At 46.7% G+C, this 20,280-nt stretch overlaps 1 protein-coding gene across 4 annotated transcripts in view; it reads left to right on the forward strand.

Moving 5' to 3' along the window:
- The window catches only part of TGM3 (transglutaminase 3), a 137,408-nt gene that overhangs the window by 114,837 nt on the left and 2,291 nt on the right, over positions 1–20,280 (forward strand). For all 4 annotated transcript variants that reach the window (XM_037995064.2, XM_037995066.2, XM_037995063.2 and 1 more), the window contains 4 exons: positions 6,765–6,868; positions 8,727–8,972; positions 12,644–12,952; positions 15,769–15,926. In XM_037995064.2, coding sequence (XP_037850992.2) covers positions 6,765–6,868; positions 8,727–8,972; positions 12,644–12,952; positions 15,769–15,926 — 817 coding nt within the window. The remainder of the gene's footprint in view (positions 1–6,764; positions 6,869–8,726; positions 8,973–12,643; positions 12,953–15,768; positions 15,927–20,280) is intronic.

Consider the following 20,280-nt stretch of genomic DNA (forward strand, 5'->3'; position numbering starts at 1 on the left):
CAACACAGCATGGTGTGTGATGCCCAGACAAGTGATTAAGACAAGGATACTGGGAACTTGGAGGAAATCCTCAAGGAAGGCGTCCTGGAAGCGGGAAAGTGAGGCTTTTAAGCTAAATTTAGAATTAGAACCCAGGTCTCCTGGTTAGTGATTCACACTGCCCCCCACATCAGCTTAACATCACCTTTGGGACAAGTAGGAGCTGATGGAGACATTCTAGGATGGCTCCCTGGTAACTTCTGTGGCCTCATGGGAGGGGGCCAGGTGCAGAAGCTCTGATTGTTCCTGAGGATCTTGTCACTCCTCCCTTCCTCTCCCCTTTTCTGAACCTTTTCAGAAAGCCAAGGGAGCTGATAGTTACTCCCTACACCATTCCCTACAGCTGATGGTTGGGGGAGCCAGCACTGGAGGGCATGAGGACAGGGAGTCCCAAGCACTAGCTCCAGCCCTACTACCAAATTGTTGAGGCTTGTGCAAGGCAATTTATCCTTCTGGTCCCAAGTTTCTTCATATGTGAAATATAAGGGTCGGCCTAGGACTAGATGATTTCTTAAGTCCTTTGCCAGCTTAAACTTTTAAATTCTCTGGAGCTTCAGCCCATTCCACTTTCTATAAGAGAGCTAGCCCTCCCAACCAAGGGAGCCCTACTGTTCCTTCCCCATTAAATCCCATGCAGGGGAGAGCTAAACCAAGAGCCAGTTTCTGCCTGGAGTGAAATTACTAAGCTGTTATTATAAGGGCAACTGGAGTTTGGACAGAAAACCTCTGATATGAATCTTTGCATGTTACCAAAAAGTGTTGAAAGCTTTGGAACCAGATTTGCCTAAAGTAATAGAATGTGAGAATCAAGGGAGGTTAAGCATAGAAGTGCTTAGTAATAGTAACAGCAGCAACTAATAATTTGTTGAGCAATTGTTGTGTGCCAGGTACTGTTCTAAGAGCTTACATTTCGTCTTCACAAATGACGTAGGCATTGTTATTTTCATCCCCAATTTATTTTTTATGGATGAGAAAACAAAGGCCCTGAGAGAAGTAACCTGTCTAAGATTAAACACTTGGAGACATGTAGGCACTCTTAAGCGCATAACATTATGTACGTTCCTTGCCTTTGCTACACCTCAATTTCCCACTTGTAAAACAAAGGGCCAGATCAGGGGACCTCAGTGACATTTTCTAGGCCTTTCTTTTAATCAGATTCACAGCAGCCAGTGGGGTAAATTTTTTTCTAAACCACTTTGCTCATGCCAATGGTCTGGCTTAAGAGGCACACAGCTCCGGAGTATTCACTCTCTTCCGAGTCAGGACACTTTTCGGGGGAGCTGAGTTTGGGATGCTTCTTTGAGATGTCCTCCTTCGGGGCCACTGCAAAGGAGGTCTCTGAAGCCTATTCAGCCACCGAGCAGCAGCCGAATGATTTAGAACAGTCTAGTCAAATTTATCTTGACTTTTCTGGCTTGTTTTCTTCATTCATTTGACTTGATCCCCCAATTTCTAGAGTCATAGATCTGACTCTACCTGTAGACTTTGCAGAACTCTGAGGTAGAAGGCACCTAGAGACTGCCCAGCCCTGCCAGGGAGGTGGAGTCAGGCAGTGCCTCCAGCTGTCCGCACCCACACCTCAGCCAAGCCCCTGGCTCCTCATGCAATCTCTCCACCGCCTCTGCCTCTGAATACCTGCTTCCACTAGTCCTGAACTGGCTCCTAGACCCTTAGTGAGGAAGCGACAGAGAGTGGTTTCAGCCCAGAAACAATTCAATTCAGCAAACATGATTCCGTGCACACCTGCACTGGACTCTGGGCACCAAGAGGGACAAGATGTGCTGGAGGAGGGTTTTCGTTTATTTGTTTTGTTTTATAACTGGGCCTTAGAGACTGAATAGAGGAGTTTACAGCTGCATTAAAAGCTTGGCAATTATGGAGTTGCAATGAAATCAATGAATTACTTGCAAGATTCAAAGACAGCACAGAGGTATGGTTGGCACTCTCTCGGCGTGTCAGGAAAGGCTTTTTGGCAGAGGTAGCATCTGAACAAAATTTGGGAGGACAAATGGGAGTTTACCTACAGAAGGGTGGGGTTTGGGGCCACTTTCTAGGCAAGGTCTCCTAACTCTGTGAATCCAAAGGTAAGCATAGCACAGTTGGTGTCTGTAGAGCAGTGGTTTATAAACATCAAAGACTGCATCAGAATTAATATGGGTGGGGAAAGATGAAAGCAGCAGAAATCTGCACTTTTTAATAAATGCCTCGGGTAGTTCTGATGCCCACAGCCTGTCCTCTCCTGAGCTCCTGCTCCTGAAACCCTCAGGAAAGGAGTGGAGCTCGAGGTTGAGGGGTGGGAGAGAGTGTGGCGCACAACCAGAAACTCACACGGGAATTTCCACATGGCGCCACTGGGCATCAGAAAGACGCACATCCCAAACATTTCTGTGTAACTGAAGTGGCTGACTTCTGCCTGAGGGAGGAACCAGGATGTAGTTGTTATCTGCTCTGCCTTAAATTCCTGCCTTGCAAGCAAGTACTAAAATACAGCTACTTATCACTTTTTCTTTTTTTTAACCAACCTGCCCTTCCCCTCAGTTGCTCTGCCAGGAGCAAACTGAGTGTGAAACTTGGTGTTCTCACTCACTTTCTCATCCCTCCCTTGCCCCTTTCACCTACCTAGGACCATCTTCCCACACTTCCTCCCTTGCCTTCTCCTTGGTGAGTTCTAACCGACCATGAAGGCCTGTCCAAAAAGACTTCCTGGGTCCTGGAGATCATTTTTATGATGCCCTTTTAAAAATAATTATAGAAAAATTCAAAATACATAAAGAAATAAAAATCATTTATGATCTTATTCATATATCTTCAACACTTGGTAGTTTTCCATTCATCTTTTCTCTCTGAGTTATTGTTATTTATAGAACTGGGATGATACATTTTACAAGGCATGAGTAGAAGACAGAGCATATAATAGAAACATCCCATTTTTTCTCACACCTCGAAACCAACCACTTCACCTTTCGTTTTAGTCATGTTTTTTTTACTAAACATTATATCATGAGCATTCCCCCATGTCATTAAAAAATCTTCAAAAATAAGATCATTTCAAATACATCAAAAATGCATCATATTGTGTTATATGGAATGGAACCGATGTAAAATCAAGTTACATAAAATGGAACCTACCATTAACCTGTTTCCCTTTTTTAAGCCCATCTGCCTGGATTGAAATCCCACTCTGCTTAATTACTCACTGTAAGACCTTCTCAAGTCACTTAACTTCTCTGAACCTCAGTTTCCAGAGTTGCTGAATGGGGAATAATAATTATTTCTGTCTTTTAGGGTATTGTAAGTTAATGTATGCAATCACACAGTTAGAACACAACTTTCTGTGTTAACACTGTGTTAGCTATGATCATTCAACTTATATGTATTTTCTAATTATAGAAGTAATGAGTAATTCACATGATAGAAAATAAAAACATTACATTACAGAAATAAGTAACATAAAACTTAGTTTGTATGCACTATATACATGATACATAACATCAAACTGTTCATGGTGGATATCTAAGAAAATAGAATTATTGGAGACTAACTTTCTCCAATGTTTTATGTACAATTTTTTAACAAATGGATTTATCATACATCTACATATATACACATAGGAGTTTTTTCTTTTTCCTTTTTTATTTCCGTAGATTTTGGGGGAACAGGTGGTATTTGGTTATATAAGTTCTTTAGTGGCTATTTGTGAGATTTTGGTGCACCCATCTCCTGAGCAGTATACACTGAACCCAATTTGTAGTCTTTTATCTCTCACGCCGTTCCCACCTTTTCTCTCTGAGTCCCCAAAGTCCATTGCGTCATTCTTATGCCTTTGCATCCTCATAGCTTAGCTTGACTTATGAGTGAGAACATATGATGTTTGGTCACACTGATTTTCTTATTTCATGATATCTCTTAGACATCTCTCCATGTAAGTAGTAGATTGATTTTGCTTGTTCTTTTTGACAGCTGTTTGATATCCCATTCCATGTCTCTGCCACCATTTGTCTGCCAATTCCCTTGTTGATGAACTTTTGCTCCAACTCTTTTGCTATTACAAACAATGCCTCGGTGGATACCTTTAGATATACATCTATGTGCACTTACGTGAGTTTTTCTATGGGAGAAATTCCTAGATGTGGACCTACTGGCTCAGTGAGTATGTAGATTTTTAAAGGATTTTATGCTCGTTGCCAAATTGCTTTCCACAGAGGTCATAGCAATTTAAACTCCCACTGGTGGGGTATGACAGTGCTTGTTTTCCCACCCAGAATGAGCACCACAATGAGTATCACCCTATGCTTTAATCTCTGTCAATCTAATAGCTGTCATCTATGTATCTCTGTCATATTATCTCTTTGTCATTTTAATTTTCTTTTAATAGGACTGAGGTTAAAACTATTCTCATATGTTCGGTGGTTATTTGTATTTCTTATAAAAATTGCCTGCTCATTGCTATTTATGGGCATGTTTTTCTTTTTCTATTTCTTATTTTTTCATCACGTAGTTCAAGGAAAGTATGCTTTCTCTTATCAATTTGTAAGTACATTACAATATTGATACAGTAAATCCCTTGCATGTATGTTGGATATATTTTCTCTGCTTTATTGATTTTTTCAGTCATTTGTTTCACTGCCTTCAAACTGAATAATTTCTAGTCATCTATCTTCAAACGTATTGACTCTTTCCTCTGTCATCTCTATCCTGCTAGTAAGTTTATTTATCATTTAATTTCAGATATTGGTCTTTTCTCCAGTTAAAAATTTTCCGTTTGGTTCTTTTTTCATATTTTCTGTTTCTCTGCCCAAAGTTTATCTCTTTTCGTTCGTTATGAGCATATTTTCCTTTATTTCATTGAGCCTAGCTCTAGTAGCTGCTTTAGTCTTTGTCCAACAATTCCAACATCTGGATTATTTTATGGTTGGTCTCTGTGGATTGTCTTTTCCCTTGAGGATAAACCACATTTTCCTGGTTCTTTGCTTGTTGAGTAATTTTGGCTCATACGCCAGATGTTGCATGTGTCTGAATTCTGTTATCTTGTTTTAGCTGCTTATCTTGGGTGACTCAACGTGCAAATTATTTCCCCTGCGGTAGACAGTGGCTCTGCTCTCAGTTCAGTACTTTTATCTCCAGCTGAACGACTCGTGGTCTGCCTCATCCATGCATGACTGAGGGTCACCCAGAGGTTTGGGCAGCTTCCTTGACTCTTTCCAGAATTCCCCCCTCATTCTCCAGCAACCCCAGTTGGTCCAGGCTCTGTTCCTGGTTCCTCAGGTCAGAAAGCTGTGGGCTGCCTGTCGAGTTCTTGCTCCATGTACTTTACCCCAGCTGTGGCCTTTCCTTAGAGCAAACTCATACAAAGTGTAGCTTCTCCACGTTCTGATTCCTTTCCAAACTCATCATGCTTTGATCATGCTCAGGTGTCTTTTCTAGTTTTTCATTTTTCCCCCCACAGTTTCTCATTATATGCAAAAAGATTCATCTGTTTTGAGTTTATCCTCCATACCAAAAACAGAACTACAGGTTTTTTGTTTACCTGTAATTTCAATATTTTTACATACTCAAATATATGAGTCTCTTCCTTTATGGCCTCTGAAATGGGTGGTCTGCTTAGAACTATCTTTTCCACCTTATGAGTATAGAAATTTTTTTTTTTGGCCGGGCGTGGTGGTTCACGCCTGTAATCCCAGCACTTTGGAAGGCCAAGGCAGGCAGATCATGAGGTCAGGAGCTGGAGACCATCCTGGCTAACATGGTGAAATCCCATCTCTACTAAAATTACAAAAAATTAGCCAGGCGTGGTGGCAGGCCCCTGTAGTCCCAGCTACTTGGGAGGCTGAGGCAGGAGAATGGTGTGAACCCAGGAAGTGGAGCTTGCAGTGAGCCGAGATTGTGCCACCACACTCCAGCCTGGGCGACAGAGCGAGACTCCGTCTCAACAAAAAAAAAAAAAAAAAAAAAAAGAAAGAAAGAAATTTTTTTTCCAGGTTGATTAGAATTTGGATTTATGTCGAACTTATGTTTTCTTCATGTTGAACTGAAAAGTGCCGAGACCAGTGTGACTATAGTTTCCATGGGAGTGGAGAGGAGAGAAGAGGGCAGAATTGGGGGACAGAATGAGTAAGACCTTGGCTACCTGGTTGTGCCTGGCGAGGGGTGAGTGGTGACTGAGGCTTACAAATTGAGACACAAGACGAAGAACATTTGAGGCCTGGCAGATGTCATTCTTCAGTTCAGATCCCAGCCAAGAGACGGTGTGGCTCTTAGGTAGGCCAGTCACTCCTGCAGCAACCCCATTCATTTTCGGCCCACACCGAGCACAGAAGCATAACCCGCCAGGCACAGGGAGAAAGCTGTGTGGGTTTGTCCCTGGGTGGCTGGCTCCAATCTGGATTCATTCTGTTCCTTAGAAAGGTGCATGCTGGTCAAGGCTTTGACTTTTGAGTTAGGCATACATGGGTCCACATTTTGACCCTACCATTGTTAGCTGCTTAACTTCTCTGAGCCCAAGTTTCCCTTTTTATAAAACGGGCATAAAAATGGAACCCATTTCACAGTGCTGTGAGGATTTCCACGAGATGATGCTCACCAGGGCTTAGCATAACAGCTGTCACAGGACAAACTCACTCAATGCATGTTGTCGTGCTGCACTGTCGGGGCGAAGATGTGCTGTCTTGCCACTCATCTGCTGTGTAGTCTTGGGCAAGCGCTGCAGTCTCTGGTTCTATCTGCAGGAATTTCCATGTCTGGAATGAAGGCTGGTTTGTGAGGTCTGACCTGGGTCCCTCGTACGGTGGATGGCAGGTGTTGGATGCTACCCCGCAGGAAAGAAGCCAAGGTAACTTCTCTGGGTGTGGTTCTAAGTCATGAGCCTCACAGTTACTTACAGCCGTGGACAGCAGCATAGGGAAGTAACTCCAAAGCCCTCTCCCTCTGGAATGCATGATGGGATTAAAACAAAAATAGTTTAAAAATAGATCTCCCCTGCTAATTTTGTTTGGCTCGGGCTGCTATTTAAATGAGTGCCTGCCCTGCACCCACAATGGCTACTCTTGCTGCACAGAGCCTTGGCACAGGCCAGGTGAGCAGGGAGAGCAGTCTTCCTCTGCCAGCAATGATTTTCCTGTACCAACTGCAGCAGCCTCTCCTTCCCAGCACAGAAAATTTGTGGTTCCCTGTTGCCCTTGGGGTTTACTCCACGTTCTCCACTGGTCACCACCCACAGCAGCTCCCTCTGGCACACGAAGCTCCCCCTTAGGCAGGCCGCCTCTGCTATCCCCATCCCGGGCCTCTGCTTCCTCCTCTGGCCTCCCTCTGTCTCCTGCCCCATCAGGGGTTGGGTCCCAGGTTCTCCGGGAGCCTTTCTTCTTCCCTTCTCTGACCTGTAGAGCACGTCTTGTCTGTTACCCTCGTTTTCAATTATTTTTTGAAACATTAAAAAGTGATATATGGGACTGGGCGTGATGGCTCACACCTGTAATCTCAGCATTTTGGGAGGCTGAGGAGGGTGGATCACTTGAGATCAGGAGTTCAGGACCAGCCTGACCAACATGGTGAAACCCCGTCGCTACTAAAAATATAAAATTAGCCAGGCGTGATGGCGCATGCCTGTAATCCCAGTTACTTGGGAGGCTGAGGAGGGGGAATCGCTGCAACTCAGGAAACAGAGGTTGCCGTGAGCCGAGATCACACCATGGCATCCGGCCTGGGAGACAAAGCAAGACTCCATCTCAAAAAAAATTTTAAAAAGGTGATTTATGAAGTAATACGTGCATGTAGTTGAAAAAACTTCAAACTATTCTAAAAGGACTAACAATGAAAATTAAGTCTTACCCCACCCCCCAACCCCTAGCTCCTCTACCAGAATCAGTGCATGCTACTAGATTGGGGGCTTGGAGGTAACCGAGACGTCTGCTAGGCCACTATTTTCCGAAAGTTTCACTGTGACCCATTAGTGGTTATAAAATCTAGTTAGTGGGTTGTGGCCATCATTTTAGGAAACGAAAATGAAATTGAATGGAATGGAAAGTGGGGAAAAGAACATAAACTATCAAGACTCATTAGATATAGTTAGACTAAAGACCATTGTCCTGTGAAACTTTTGTTTCTGTATCACATGTGTGCCAAGATGTCAAATGTATTTCTTTCTAGGGGTTGTGGTGAAAAAAGATGAAAGTCACTGACATCTATCTATCTATCTATCTATCTATCTATCTATCTATCTAAGCTTCCTATGCTGAGTGCTAAGAAGAGGGAAGAAATGGTCAGGCTTGGGAACTCAGACGAACAAGAGGTCCCTGCAGGCTGCGTGTTCAGGGAAGTCTTCCAGTAGGAAAGTGATGAGCTTCTAGGTCAGAACGATTTGCAGAGGTAGAAAAGAGGCAGCCACCCTGAGCACGAGACGGCAAGACTTTCCTCTTTAGGAAACAGACCAAGGACAGTGGGTCAGCATGGATTAGGCACCCGGAATACAGAATTGTGTAGTCTTATGTAGAGGTTGAGTCTGACCAGCAAGAGAATAGACCCCAGGAGGGTCTCTGCGGAATGCCAAATGAGTGGGACACACACTCAGGGATAAAGGAATTTGGGCGGTGCAGAGGCAGGGCTTTGCAGCAGTCCTGGAAGGCCCTGGGGAATAGGGCACTGGGCAGGCTGTGGCCTTGGCATATATCCAGCCTCTGCATCTTGGCCTCCAGGGGTGTTCCAGTGCGGCCCCGCTTCGGTCATTGGTATTCGAGAGGGTGATGTGAACCTGAACTTCGACATGCCCTTTATCTTCGCGGAGGTGAATGCCGACCGCATCACCTGGCTGTATGATGGCACCACCGGCAGACAGATGAAGAATTCCGTGGACACTCGCACCATTGGCAGGTACATCAGCACCAAGGCAGTGGGAAGTAACGCTCGCATGGACGTCACGGACAAGTACAAGTACCCAGAAGGTAGGAGGGACGCTGGTGGGGCAGTGCTGCGAGGGGTTCTATTGTGGGAGGATGGCTCTGAGGGTGGAGAGGAGAAAAGGCCTCACCCTCCCCCGCACTGGCAACCAGTTCTGCCTGAATGATAGGATTGTTCCCTAGCACCTAACCCCCACCTCCCAGCACTGTTTCCAGAGGGAACAAAACCATCATGGGCAGCTGCTGTGCCAGTGGAAGTTTGCTGCAGGGCACGGGTGGCTGTCAACCCAACCCAGCCCATCCCCAGCTGTGTCCCTGTCTCAACTGCACAGCTAGGGTGACAGCACCATGACTGAGCATCATAAGGAGAGACAAGGCCCCCATGAAAGGCCCCCAAGGGCTTTGGGAGAGATTTCTCCAACAGTCTGCTCCCCTAGCCTCTGAGAAACTCAGGGAGAAAACCATCTGAACAAAGAAATGGACAAAGAAACCCAGAGACTTGGGCTTGCATTGTGCACTTTTGGAGGCCTCCAAAGAGGCCAGATGAGGTGTGACTACATGGTATGAATGCCCGGGCTCTGGAAATCTCAGGCATGCATACATTGCTGGTCCCCCTAAAGTCACCTTGGAAGGCCAGTTGCTGTGAGGCTGCCTCGACTCAATTACATTTGCTTCCCAGAGTTGCTTTTGAAACCAGCAGCGCATCTCTTGGAGGATTCTCAATGATGATAAAAGTTCTGCATTTGAAGACGAAGTTCATTTTTAGAAACAGCCGAAAGTAATTTAGTGCTTGCTCTTGCAGGCCACAGTCACTCCTTAATGGGGTCAACATTTCACTCTTTCTAAAATGCTTTGAAACGGTTCATTCCATTGATCCTCACAGTTGGTTCTGAGGGGTCAAGAAAAGCATTCTCATAAATGTGCACACAGTACCCTCTAAAGTAAGCCCTGAATCTCTAAGTGACTGTTGGCTATTGGTGTTGGCCGAGTTTACAAAAAAGGAAAGCTGAGCGCAGGCGATGGGGTCTGACTTCAAGTCCAAGCGGGTCCCCCCCGGGTGCTGGTATTTGTGAACAATTGGAGGCACAATTTTAGGGTTATGAGATTGGTGGCCTCAATTTGGCCCCAGTCTTCCTCTGCAAGTCATTCCCAAGATTGAGCTCAGATAGACCTTCGCTCAGTCAATAAATATGTTCTGAGCCCCTACTGAGTGCTTGCTTCATGCTGGGCCTTGCGGATGCAACAGAGGACGCTGCAGATGGGCTGGGGGTGTGGAGATGTAGGACAAGTATTTTCAACAATGTTATGACGTAGAAACAAGCGTAGGGGGCCAGGGAGTAAAAACTCGGGGGCAGAAGGTGAACTCCAGCCCTACCAGCCATAATTGTGTGGCCTCGAGCAAGTTTCCTCTGATCTCTGAGCCCTGGCTTCCTCACCTGAAGAATGAGAAGAGCAATGCCTGTCTTTAGCAGGATTTAAACGAGCTAAGGTATACAAAGTGCCAAGTGCAGTGCCTGGCATATAGTCAGGACTTGATAAATAGCAGTGGTGCTATTTATCAATTTGAACCTCTATAGCCTCACTGGAACAATGACTTCCCAAGGTGACTATTTTGCAGGTGCTGCTTACATGACTGTATGATCCTGTGGGGTTCCTTACCTTACCCCCACACCTTGATCGCTGGCTGTCTCAGCCAAACCTCCTAAACAATGGAGAACGGACACATCCATTGTGGGGGCAGGGGAGGGGGTCCCTGCAGGACTCCTAGCAATGCCTCAGCCCTTACATGACAGGACAGATCACCCTGCCTGATGTTGCCCAGATCGTCTTACCCAATGATTCTAGCTTCTCTCTGAGGGCCTCAGGGAGGAAAAGCCCATAAAATAGGTTGCTACGTATTGATGCAATAGCAACAGCAAAGGGAGAAAACAACAGGAGGAAGCTTAGCCTTGAGTAAGCCCAGCAGATGACCTATATAGGCATCGAGGCTCCGAGCCTCATCGTGCAAACACACCTGCTTCAAGGTCCCAGGCACAGAAGGCTCAGATCCGTGCACTGCCTTTGGCTCTGGGTTGGACTTACAATTGGACTAGAGGATGGGAAGGCATCAAAAGGAACCCAGCCCACCAGGAACTGTCAGCTTAGGTAATCTGGCTGCCTGCCTCCTTTTTAGCAGGGTGTGTGGGAGGAAATTTAGACCAGGGGTCCAGACACCAGGGAACTGGCCCCCTCTCTGCAGATGACTGGCCCAGTCCATCTCAGAGTGGTCTGGACAAGTTGTGTCTCTTCTTAGGGCCTTAACTTGATGGGCATGGATGAGTTGGCCTCTGAAGTCTCTGCAAATCACATGTAATTTATGGGAAGGGGCTTGCTGTATCGTAAAATGCTTACAATAGGTCATCAGGCCGGGGGGAGTGGCTCATGCCTGTAATCCCAGCACTTTGAGAGGTTGAGGTGAGCGAATCACCTGAGATCAGGAGTTTGAGACCAGACTGGCCAACATGGTGAAACCCTGTCTCTACCAAAAATGCAAAACTTAGCTGGGCTTGGTGGAGAGTGCCTGTAATCCCAGCTACTTGGGAGGCTGAGGCAGGAGAATCTCTTGAGCCCAGGAGGTGGAGGTTGCAGTGAGTTGAGCTCATGCCACTGCACTACAGCTTGGGTGACAGAGTGAGACCCTGCTACAAAAAAAAGAAAAAAAAGAAAAAAGAAAAGAAAAAAGAAAAAGAAAGAAAGAAAAGAAAAGAGAAAAAAAAAGAAAAGGAAGTCATCTGGTGCCTTAAGTATTTCACAGGTTGTTGGGGAAGGTGGGAGACCGTAAGTATGGTCTGCAGATGTCAACATGGTCACTCTTCCTTGTGTACCTGTGCCTGTGTTCCTGGAAGGTCAACACCTTCTCCTAGATCTATCTCCAGGTCAAGCTTTTTGTGAACTGCTCAGTCAGCCCTGGCTCAGAGGCTTGCAGTCAGTTACTCAGCTCTGTGTGCCCTGAGAGCCATTTTCAGGTACATCCCTGTCATTCTCTATGGGCTCCTTATGCTATCACATTCAGCAGCGCCCATAGCCTGAGTCAGAGTCAGAAAACCCATATTTTTATCCAGCCCTTGCAGTTTTGAAAACTGAAATCTCTTGATAATTTCAACTAGTCATAACTGGGAACCATACCGACCATGGGAAGTCCTTGTCAACCAGCACAGATCAAAATGTCACTCCTTGACTCTCAAAGCACCTTTAGAAACAAGGCAGAAGAACATGGTTTACCAAAAAAAAATTTTTTAATCAGGTCAGTTTAAATCATCACCTCGTTTTTTGGCTTATGAATGTATTCTAATCTTTTACAGCTCAGTTCTTATGATTTATTTTGAAATTATCTGTGTTTTAAGTCTCACAAAAGACATTTTATCAGAAAAAAAATGAAATCTAACCTAATTAACACAAGCAAATGATCAAGCCACATAGTAATTGTGTGCAGGTGCTGATAAAGCTTTTCTACAGATTTTGGGAAATTTAGAGCTGATTGGAAAAGCGCCAGAGACCAACTGGTCTGTGAGTCTCCGGTTAAGACAGGTGAGCTGGAGACCTGCGAAAGTCGAATGCCTGCTAGGACAGCAATGGAGCCAGCACCAGTCCTAGGCCACCTGTCCAGGCAGGATACTGTCCTTTGCCCAGGTTGCCACCACATCCCTAGCGTGTTTCTGTCTTTTCCCACCACACAGGCTCTGACCAGGAAAGACGAGTGTTCCAAAAGGCTTTGGGGAAACTTAAACCCAATGCGTCATTTGGCGCAACGTCTTCAATGGGTTTGGAAGCAGAGGAACGGGAGTCCAGCATCATCGGGAAGTTCAAGGTCACTGGCATGCTAGCAGTGGGCAAAGAAGTCAACCTGGTCCTACTGCTCAAAAACCTGAGCAGTGATACGAAGACAGTGACAGTGAACATGACAGCCTGGACCATTGTCTACAATGGCACACTTGTACATGAAGTGTGGAAGGACTCTGCCACAATGTCCCTGGACCCTGAGGAAGGTAATGCATCCTGCAGTTGGAGGGGATCCACAAATCCGAGGTAGCCAATGGCCTTCTGGGGCTGCAGGGTGTCTCCTGGGCTCCAGGTTAGTTGGCTAAGAATGGAGCAGCGAGCAGGCCCTGTGGTTAAGCCATGTCTTATGCTTTAGAAGTTGCTGTCTCTATGAACAGAGTGATGCCAACCAAATGTCAGGGTAATGCCAACCAAAATCCTTTTTCGCCCCAAGGGAGGTAGGAGGGAGGCTTTGGCAGTTCATAGCTATGGACAATATCCCTTACAATTATACACCACCTCACACAGTTTGACCTTCTAAAAAAAAAGGCAGATTTTCAGTATCCATCTTATAGAGGCAGAAAGTGAGGCTGGGTGAGATCTGTGACTTGCTTCAGAGATAAAGTCTCATAGATAGTAGCGGTAGTGCTGGGTCTTGGTCCTGTGTTTCCTGACACTGAGTCCAGAGCCACCCCCTGTTTTCTATGTTGTTTTGCTGTTACCCACCTCACCCCCACCCCCACCCCCACAACAAATCGCTTTTCTAGTTTGACCTCGGGAGGGTGGCAATGACCACAGGGCCCTAAACCTTGGCCCAGGGCTCTGCCACGGCTGCCACGGGGTGAGTGGACCTTCTGGAATCCTGACAACAGTGACAGGTTTTCTTAGAAGTCTGATCATTTGGGAGGATGTGACTCCTTGCCCTTGGGTAGCAGGGATGGGAAGGGAACAAGGTGGAGCAGATAAAGGTTGTGCTGTGGAAGGATTAGAATGCAGGTGTGCCCACATTGGTAAAATCCTTCAAGCTGTTATGAAAAGTTTGGACTTACAAACCAGATTAGCAGGGTGGGGTGGTTATTTGCTTCACATAAGGAGCTAATAGAAACTATTTAATTATACTGCCCATCTTGAAAGAATTCTGTCTCCAGAGAAACAGAAGTGTCACACCTGTCAGAAGGCAGCATCCCCTAGCAATCCGTCTTCTGGCAGAATTTTAGCAGAAATCTTTTCAATATCAGAAGGAACTGCCTGGCTGTTATTGACCTTAGAAACTCAAAGAAAGGGCTTTTTTCATTTGTTTGTTTGTTTTTGTTTGTTTGTTTTTGTTTGTTTGTTTTGTTTTTATACAGGGTCTTGCTCTATCTCCCAGGCTGAAGTGATCATAGCTCACTGCAGCCTCAAACTCTGGGTTCACGCAATCCTTCTGCCTCAACCTCCCAAGTAGCTGTAGTCCCAAGTAGCTAGGACTATAGGCATGCCATTATGCCCAGCTAACTTTTAAAGCTTTTTGTAGAGATAGGGTCTCACTATGTTGCCCAGGTTGGTCTCAAACTCCTGGCCTCAAGCAATTTTCCAACCTTGGCTTTCCAAAGTGCTGGGATTACAGACATGAGCCACAATGCCTGGCCAAAAGAGCTAATTTTGGAAGTCAAAAAAAAAAAAATTCACAGGATAGAAATGGTTTAAAAAAATCCTTTTGCAGAATAGAATGGAAAAGAGAGAGAAGGCAGGTATAGTGGTCTTAGAGTCTGGTCATCTGCCAAGTAGTTGCTGGGTGACCCTGGTTAAGTCTCCCTCCTTTTCTGAACCTCGGCAGTCACTGATGGTGAGGGTTGGACCAGCTGATGCAAGGGCCTGTCCTCTCCACATTTGGGGCAGGGATGGCAAATTCCTCCAGTGCTAAAAGCAGAGGCAACTTCCTCCTTACAGTCTTACCTACAAGAGTGTGTAACACTGTGGGTGCTGGGGCACCCCCAGGCCACCCAGCATGAAAGCCTGAGGGAAGGGAGCACCTAAGCCCGTCAGAGTAGTAAGAGGGCCCCGCAGCCCACAGGGTCAGAAGAGAGGACTTAAAGCATGGGGAAGGAGCCAGACGCATGGAGAGAAGCCAGAGGAGGCATTTCCATCTGGGGGAATCATGTGAGTCAAAATATGGGGGCAAAAAGGTGCCTGTTTTGTGTGCAGAACAAGAAGTGTGGAAGGTTATTTTAAGGGACAGGTGATTCGGGGCCAGGTTGAGGGGTCTGAACTTTATCTAAGGCAATGAGGAGCCACAGAGAAATTCTGAAGTGATATATGACATGGAAGAACAGTGATTTAGAAAAAAACAAAACAAAACAAAACAAAAAACAGCTTTCTAAAGCTTTGTCTGGCTGGTGTGTGGATGATTTAGAAGCAGGAGAGAGTACGAGGAATGAAAGGGATGCTGTGACAGTAGAACCCCAGGTTATTAGATGACGGGGAGGATCCTAAGTGTTTGTTTAGCCAATACCCTGGCTTTCCTTCCTACCTATTATTGTGTTACTGTCATGATTGCTACTGTTGTTGGCAATCAGGTGGCATTTGTATTCTTCCACTGCCCCTCAGAAGGACATTTGTGGCTGGGCGCAGTGCACATGTCTGTAATCCCAACACTTTGGGAGGCCAAGGCAGGAGGATCAGTTGAGCCCAGGAGTTTGAGACCAGCCTGGACAACATAGGAAGACCCCATCTCTACAAATAATTTAAAAAATAAAAAAAAGGACACTTGCCCTCCAACATTTTGGGTGGGGAGGAAGCAGCAGTATCTTTAGCCCCTCTGAGCCCATCCTCCTGGGAATCTGCCCAGCCAGACGGAGTCCTGGGGCCTCCTTGGCCCCTGCTCTGGAGCCCACTCTGAACAGGGGAGGCTTCCCACAGGACCTGGCCCAAGGAGGGCTCAGTCAAGCCCGGGGCTGCAGCTCCTCCCGCCCGCTCACCCTGCCTTGGCTTGGCGTCAGTTCTGAGGAAGGTTCAGAAGCCATCCCCACTCCTCCTCACTCGGATCCCCGACTTCTCCTTCCAGAGGCAGAGCATCCTGTAAAGATCTCGTACGCTCAGTATGAAAAGTACCTGAAGTCCGACAACATGATCCGGATCACAGCCGTGTGCAAGGTCCCAGATGAACCTGGGGTGGTGGTGGAGCGGGACATCATCCTGGACAACCCCACCTTGACCCTGGAGGTAATGGGGTGGGAAGGGGTTCTGCCCCCAGCCAGCCCAGCTCCCAGGAGACCCACCGTCCCTGTGAGCCACGGTTCTCCCAGACTGCAAAGGAGAGTTTTTCTTGCTGGGAGGGGCAGAGAACTGGGCCCGGCTTGGGTCCAGCCTCTGCCAAATAGCCAAGAGCTTCCACTCAGGCCCGTGTTCCTGCTCCCTGTCTGGTGGGATAAACGCGTGCATTTGCCTGGCTGCTTCTCGGATTCTAGTTCAGAACCACTGGGGGCATCAGCTGAGGAGGGGTCTGGAGGGACTTTTCAGTTCATTCCCCTCTCACTCAGCTGCTGAGCATCTGCTGTGTTCTGGGCCACGCAAGGCTTGGGAATCACAGAGAGGCACAGGTGTGGGTCCCGCACACAGCCAGCTGATGTGTCAGGGCCACAGCCCAGCCCCCTGTCAGAAACAGGCCTGAGCCACAGCATCTCTCCACTGTCTGGACCCTGGAGTTACAGAATCGTGGACTCTTAGGAGCCTAGTCACATGCTCTACTCTCACTTCACACGAGTAAACCAAGACCCAGAGAGAAGGGAACAGCTGGCTACTGCCAGAGTCAAGGCTAGGCCTCAGGTCCTGGGACTCCCAGCCCATGCCCCTCCAAGGTGTCCTGATACATCACCAGCCAGCAACAGCATCTTCAAAGTGGCTGAGAACAAAGACCCCTCTTTCTTTCTTTGCTCACAGGCTTCCTTTTGTTTGCAGCATTCACCCCCAAGCTCCTCCTCAGGAGCCCAGGAAGGTGGGGATTGCAGGTCTGTGGGAGGCCCCTCGTGCCACTCTGTCTCTTCTTCAGCGAGCAGCACCTGTGCTGGCTCCAAGCCTGTCCCTCACCTTGTAGCCCCTGTGCCTGATCCACCTAGCCCTAGGTGGAGAGTGCTGGAGCCAGGCAGTATAGGTCTGAAGGGTAAAAGGCTGGACAAGGACAGGCAGACAAACGGACAGAGAACACGAGGGTTTCCCTTGGGGTCCAACCAAGAGCCTCATGCGCCAGGCCCTGCCCTCTCTCATCTGCTGTGCCCACCATCTGCCCTCCCCCCTCGTCCAGCTAGAAATTGCTGTTCTCTGTACAATCACAGTGCCACAGGTTTCCCAAGCCCCAGAAACCAGGAGAAGCCAGATAATCATGGCCGCCCTGGCCCATCCCTCCTTAAGCTGTAAGCTGGCCGCAGGGTTCCTGACCTGAGAGAGGGCAGGGGGATCTAGGGTGCTGGCTCTGATGTGGGGCCTGGTTCTCCCACACAGTTGGCCTGCAATTACACCCTTTTACTGTCCTGGTTACTTTGGACTGTGCTTCAGGATGGGGGAGTTGGTCCCCTACATTAGGGGCTACAGAGCCAGTGACTGGGCAGCCAGTCTGGGGGTTGAGAGGGGCAGTCGTTCAGGCCTTAGGCCATGCAACCAAATGGATCTGGCATTGTATTTAAACCCCTCCATTGATCAGTGGTGACACTGAGCAAGTCCCTTAATCTGAGTCTCAGTTGCTCCAACTCTCATTGAGACAATCAATTACTTCCTTTGCAGAGTGTCATTTCCTCAGGGAAGACTTTCCTGAGCTCCGAAATTAGACTTGGTCTCAGTTATACACCCTCGGAACCTTTTGTCCTTTACCTTCAAGGCATTTGTCCCAGCTGGAATATTATCTTCCTTTGTGCAATTATTTGGTTGTGAACCCCTCCCCAGCCGTAAACTCCACAAGGGCAGGCGTTACCTCTGTTCTGAGTTCATCACTGTCTCCCTTGGCACAATGTCTTAGTGGAGAGCACTATTTGTAAAGGAGAAATAGCCCCTTCCTCGGGGCAGGACTGGAACAGAGCCCCTTGGCTCTGGACTTGCATTCTTCCCCGCACAGGCGAGAGGTTTCATTGCCAGTCCAGGCTTGTGCCCTGCGTGTGATAGCCTCTCCTGCTTCACAAGACACTTCTGAGAAACACTCCCTATCTCTCTAGACATGGTGGACAGCAGAGTACCCATTCCAACTCCTGAGTCCAGAAAATGATACTGGGCGGCTACCAGTTCAGTTATGAAAACATTCTGTACTAAAGTGACCAGTGTTTAAAAGAAGTTAGTTTTTGGCCAGACACGGTGGCTCACTCCTGTAATCCCAGCACTTTGGGAAGCTGAGGCAGGTGGATCATCTGAGATCAGGAATTCGAGACCAGCCTGGCCAACATGGCGAAACACCATCTCTACTAAAACTACAAAAATTAGCCAGGCATGGTGGCAGGCACCGGTAATCCCAGCTAGTTGGGAGGCCGAGGCAGGAGAATTGCTTGAACCTGAGAGGCAGAGGTTGCAGTGAGCTGAGATTGCACCATTGCACTCCAGCCTGGGTGACAGAGAGAGACTCAGACAAAAAAAAAAAAAAATAGTGTTTTTCCCCAGTGTATTCCCCATTATACTCCCTTATCCGATGTCCTCAAACCTTCTTCCAGTGTTATCTTTTATTCAACACTTTTGCTATATATCTTCCAGATTTCCATGGTAAGTCTACTTATCTTTAAAAATACTACAATATCTTTAGAAAGGAAATCAGAATATATACAGGCTAGAAATGTGCCATCACTAACTCTTTTTAAAAGTTTAATCTTTTTAAATGACTCCTGATCTTCCTTCTTTGAGACACATTCTTTCCTCCACCTAAGCCTTCGGAAAATCAAGACATTCTTGTCTCTATTGAATGATCAATGCATAGCTCACTCAGAGCAGAGCACGGATTTTTAAACTGGAGAAGGTGATTTGTACGAAAAGATAATAATTTGTCTAAACCCCCATTATCTAACCTGGTACTGGCTGGCAATTAGCATTGAGGACCTTAGACCATGAAACCAGGCCAAAAACAATCTGAACATTGTTTCCAAAGGGTGATGTCCTCCCAATTGCCTCATCATCTGTGACTATCAAACTGAGGTTTTTGGTGGCTTTTATCCTCTCCTCTGGGTACATTTACAGATTTGGGTCAATAGGAGGGAGTGGTAAGCAGCATTAAAAAAAGAAAAAAATGCACGGAAATCTCAAATTAAATATCAACATGAAAAATGTGGCAACATCTGTATAGCTTTGTTATAACCCAATAGCATAAAATTATGCTACACTCTTCAAATTATATCATACATTTAAATGAGTTTCATGGAAGAGATGATACTATAGACCATGGTGTCTAGAATGCTTCAATTATTCACAAATTACTGGGAGGTATTGCAGACCTATCAGAAAGAGCAAAGACTTTAGATCCAGCTGGGCTCTGCTGTTTCCTAGTGTGTGAATTTTTCAGGTTATTGAATCAGCCTGAACCTCAGCTCTGTCACTGTAAAATGGTTGCTCTGAGGATTAGTGACAAGAAAAACAAAACCCAACAACAACCACCGAAAAAAAAAAAAAAAAAAAAAGCCCCTAGCAACCTCCAGTCATTCTCAAAAGAAGAAGAAATCCCATAGCCATACAATTTCCATTTCCATTTCCAAAATGCTTTCTTCCCCATCCTTGATCTCATTTGGCCCCTTCTGGGAGGGGAGAAATGATTGTCCTTCTTTATCAGATGAGGAAGTTAAGGCCCAAAGAGATGACTTGTCTGCTCAGAATGAATTATGGCTGTTTCTTAGCAGAAACACAACAGCTTTCATCTTTTGATCTGAATAAATAGTCCAAATTGCTTTTCTGACCCCAAACCCAGCCTTCACCTGTTGTGATCCCTGAGCAAGGACAGTGTGGTACTAGAGCTCCGCCCAGACTATAAATAATAGAGAACCTCTGGGCTCTAGAAGTTTACAAGGACATTGGTAGACTGGAGTGTCAGCAGAGGAGAGTAGCCTGGGTTGAGCTGGGGGAACCCAAGCCCTGGAAAAGAGTTTAAGAAGCCACAGTGTGAGCCGGGGTATGAGCAGCTGCAGGGCCTGGGTCTGCCCTTTTCAACACCTGTGAGGCCTCCCAGGGAGGGAGGTTCAAGCTTTAAGGGAAGAAACAGCACCCATAAGCAGGAAAGTCAAGGAAAGTAATATTAAATCCAGCATGTGGCTGGGCACGGTGACTCACATCTGTAATCCCAGTGCTTTGGGAGGTCAAGGCAGGAGGATCACTTGAGGCCAGGAGTTTGAGGCCAGCCTGAGCAACATAGCAAGACCCTGTCCCTGAAAAAAATAAATTCAGCATGAAAAATGTCCTGACCCTCACAGAGCCCACAGTGGAGTTGGGCTGTCCTGGGAAGCAGGGGGCTGAACTGGAGTCAGGACAGGGAAGCCACAGTGCTATTGGCTGCTGCAGAGGACCCCTTCCTCCTCAAAGCTGAGGTTCTCATCCACAGCATGGGATAATGTCCTAGGACCAT

The sequence above is a fragment of the Chlorocebus sabaeus genome, chromosome 2 (assembly GCF_047675955.1).
Source record: "Chlorocebus sabaeus isolate Y175 chromosome 2, mChlSab1.0.hap1, whole genome shotgun sequence".
NCBI classification, from domain to species: domain Eukaryota; kingdom Metazoa; phylum Chordata; class Mammalia; order Primates; family Cercopithecidae; genus Chlorocebus; species Chlorocebus sabaeus.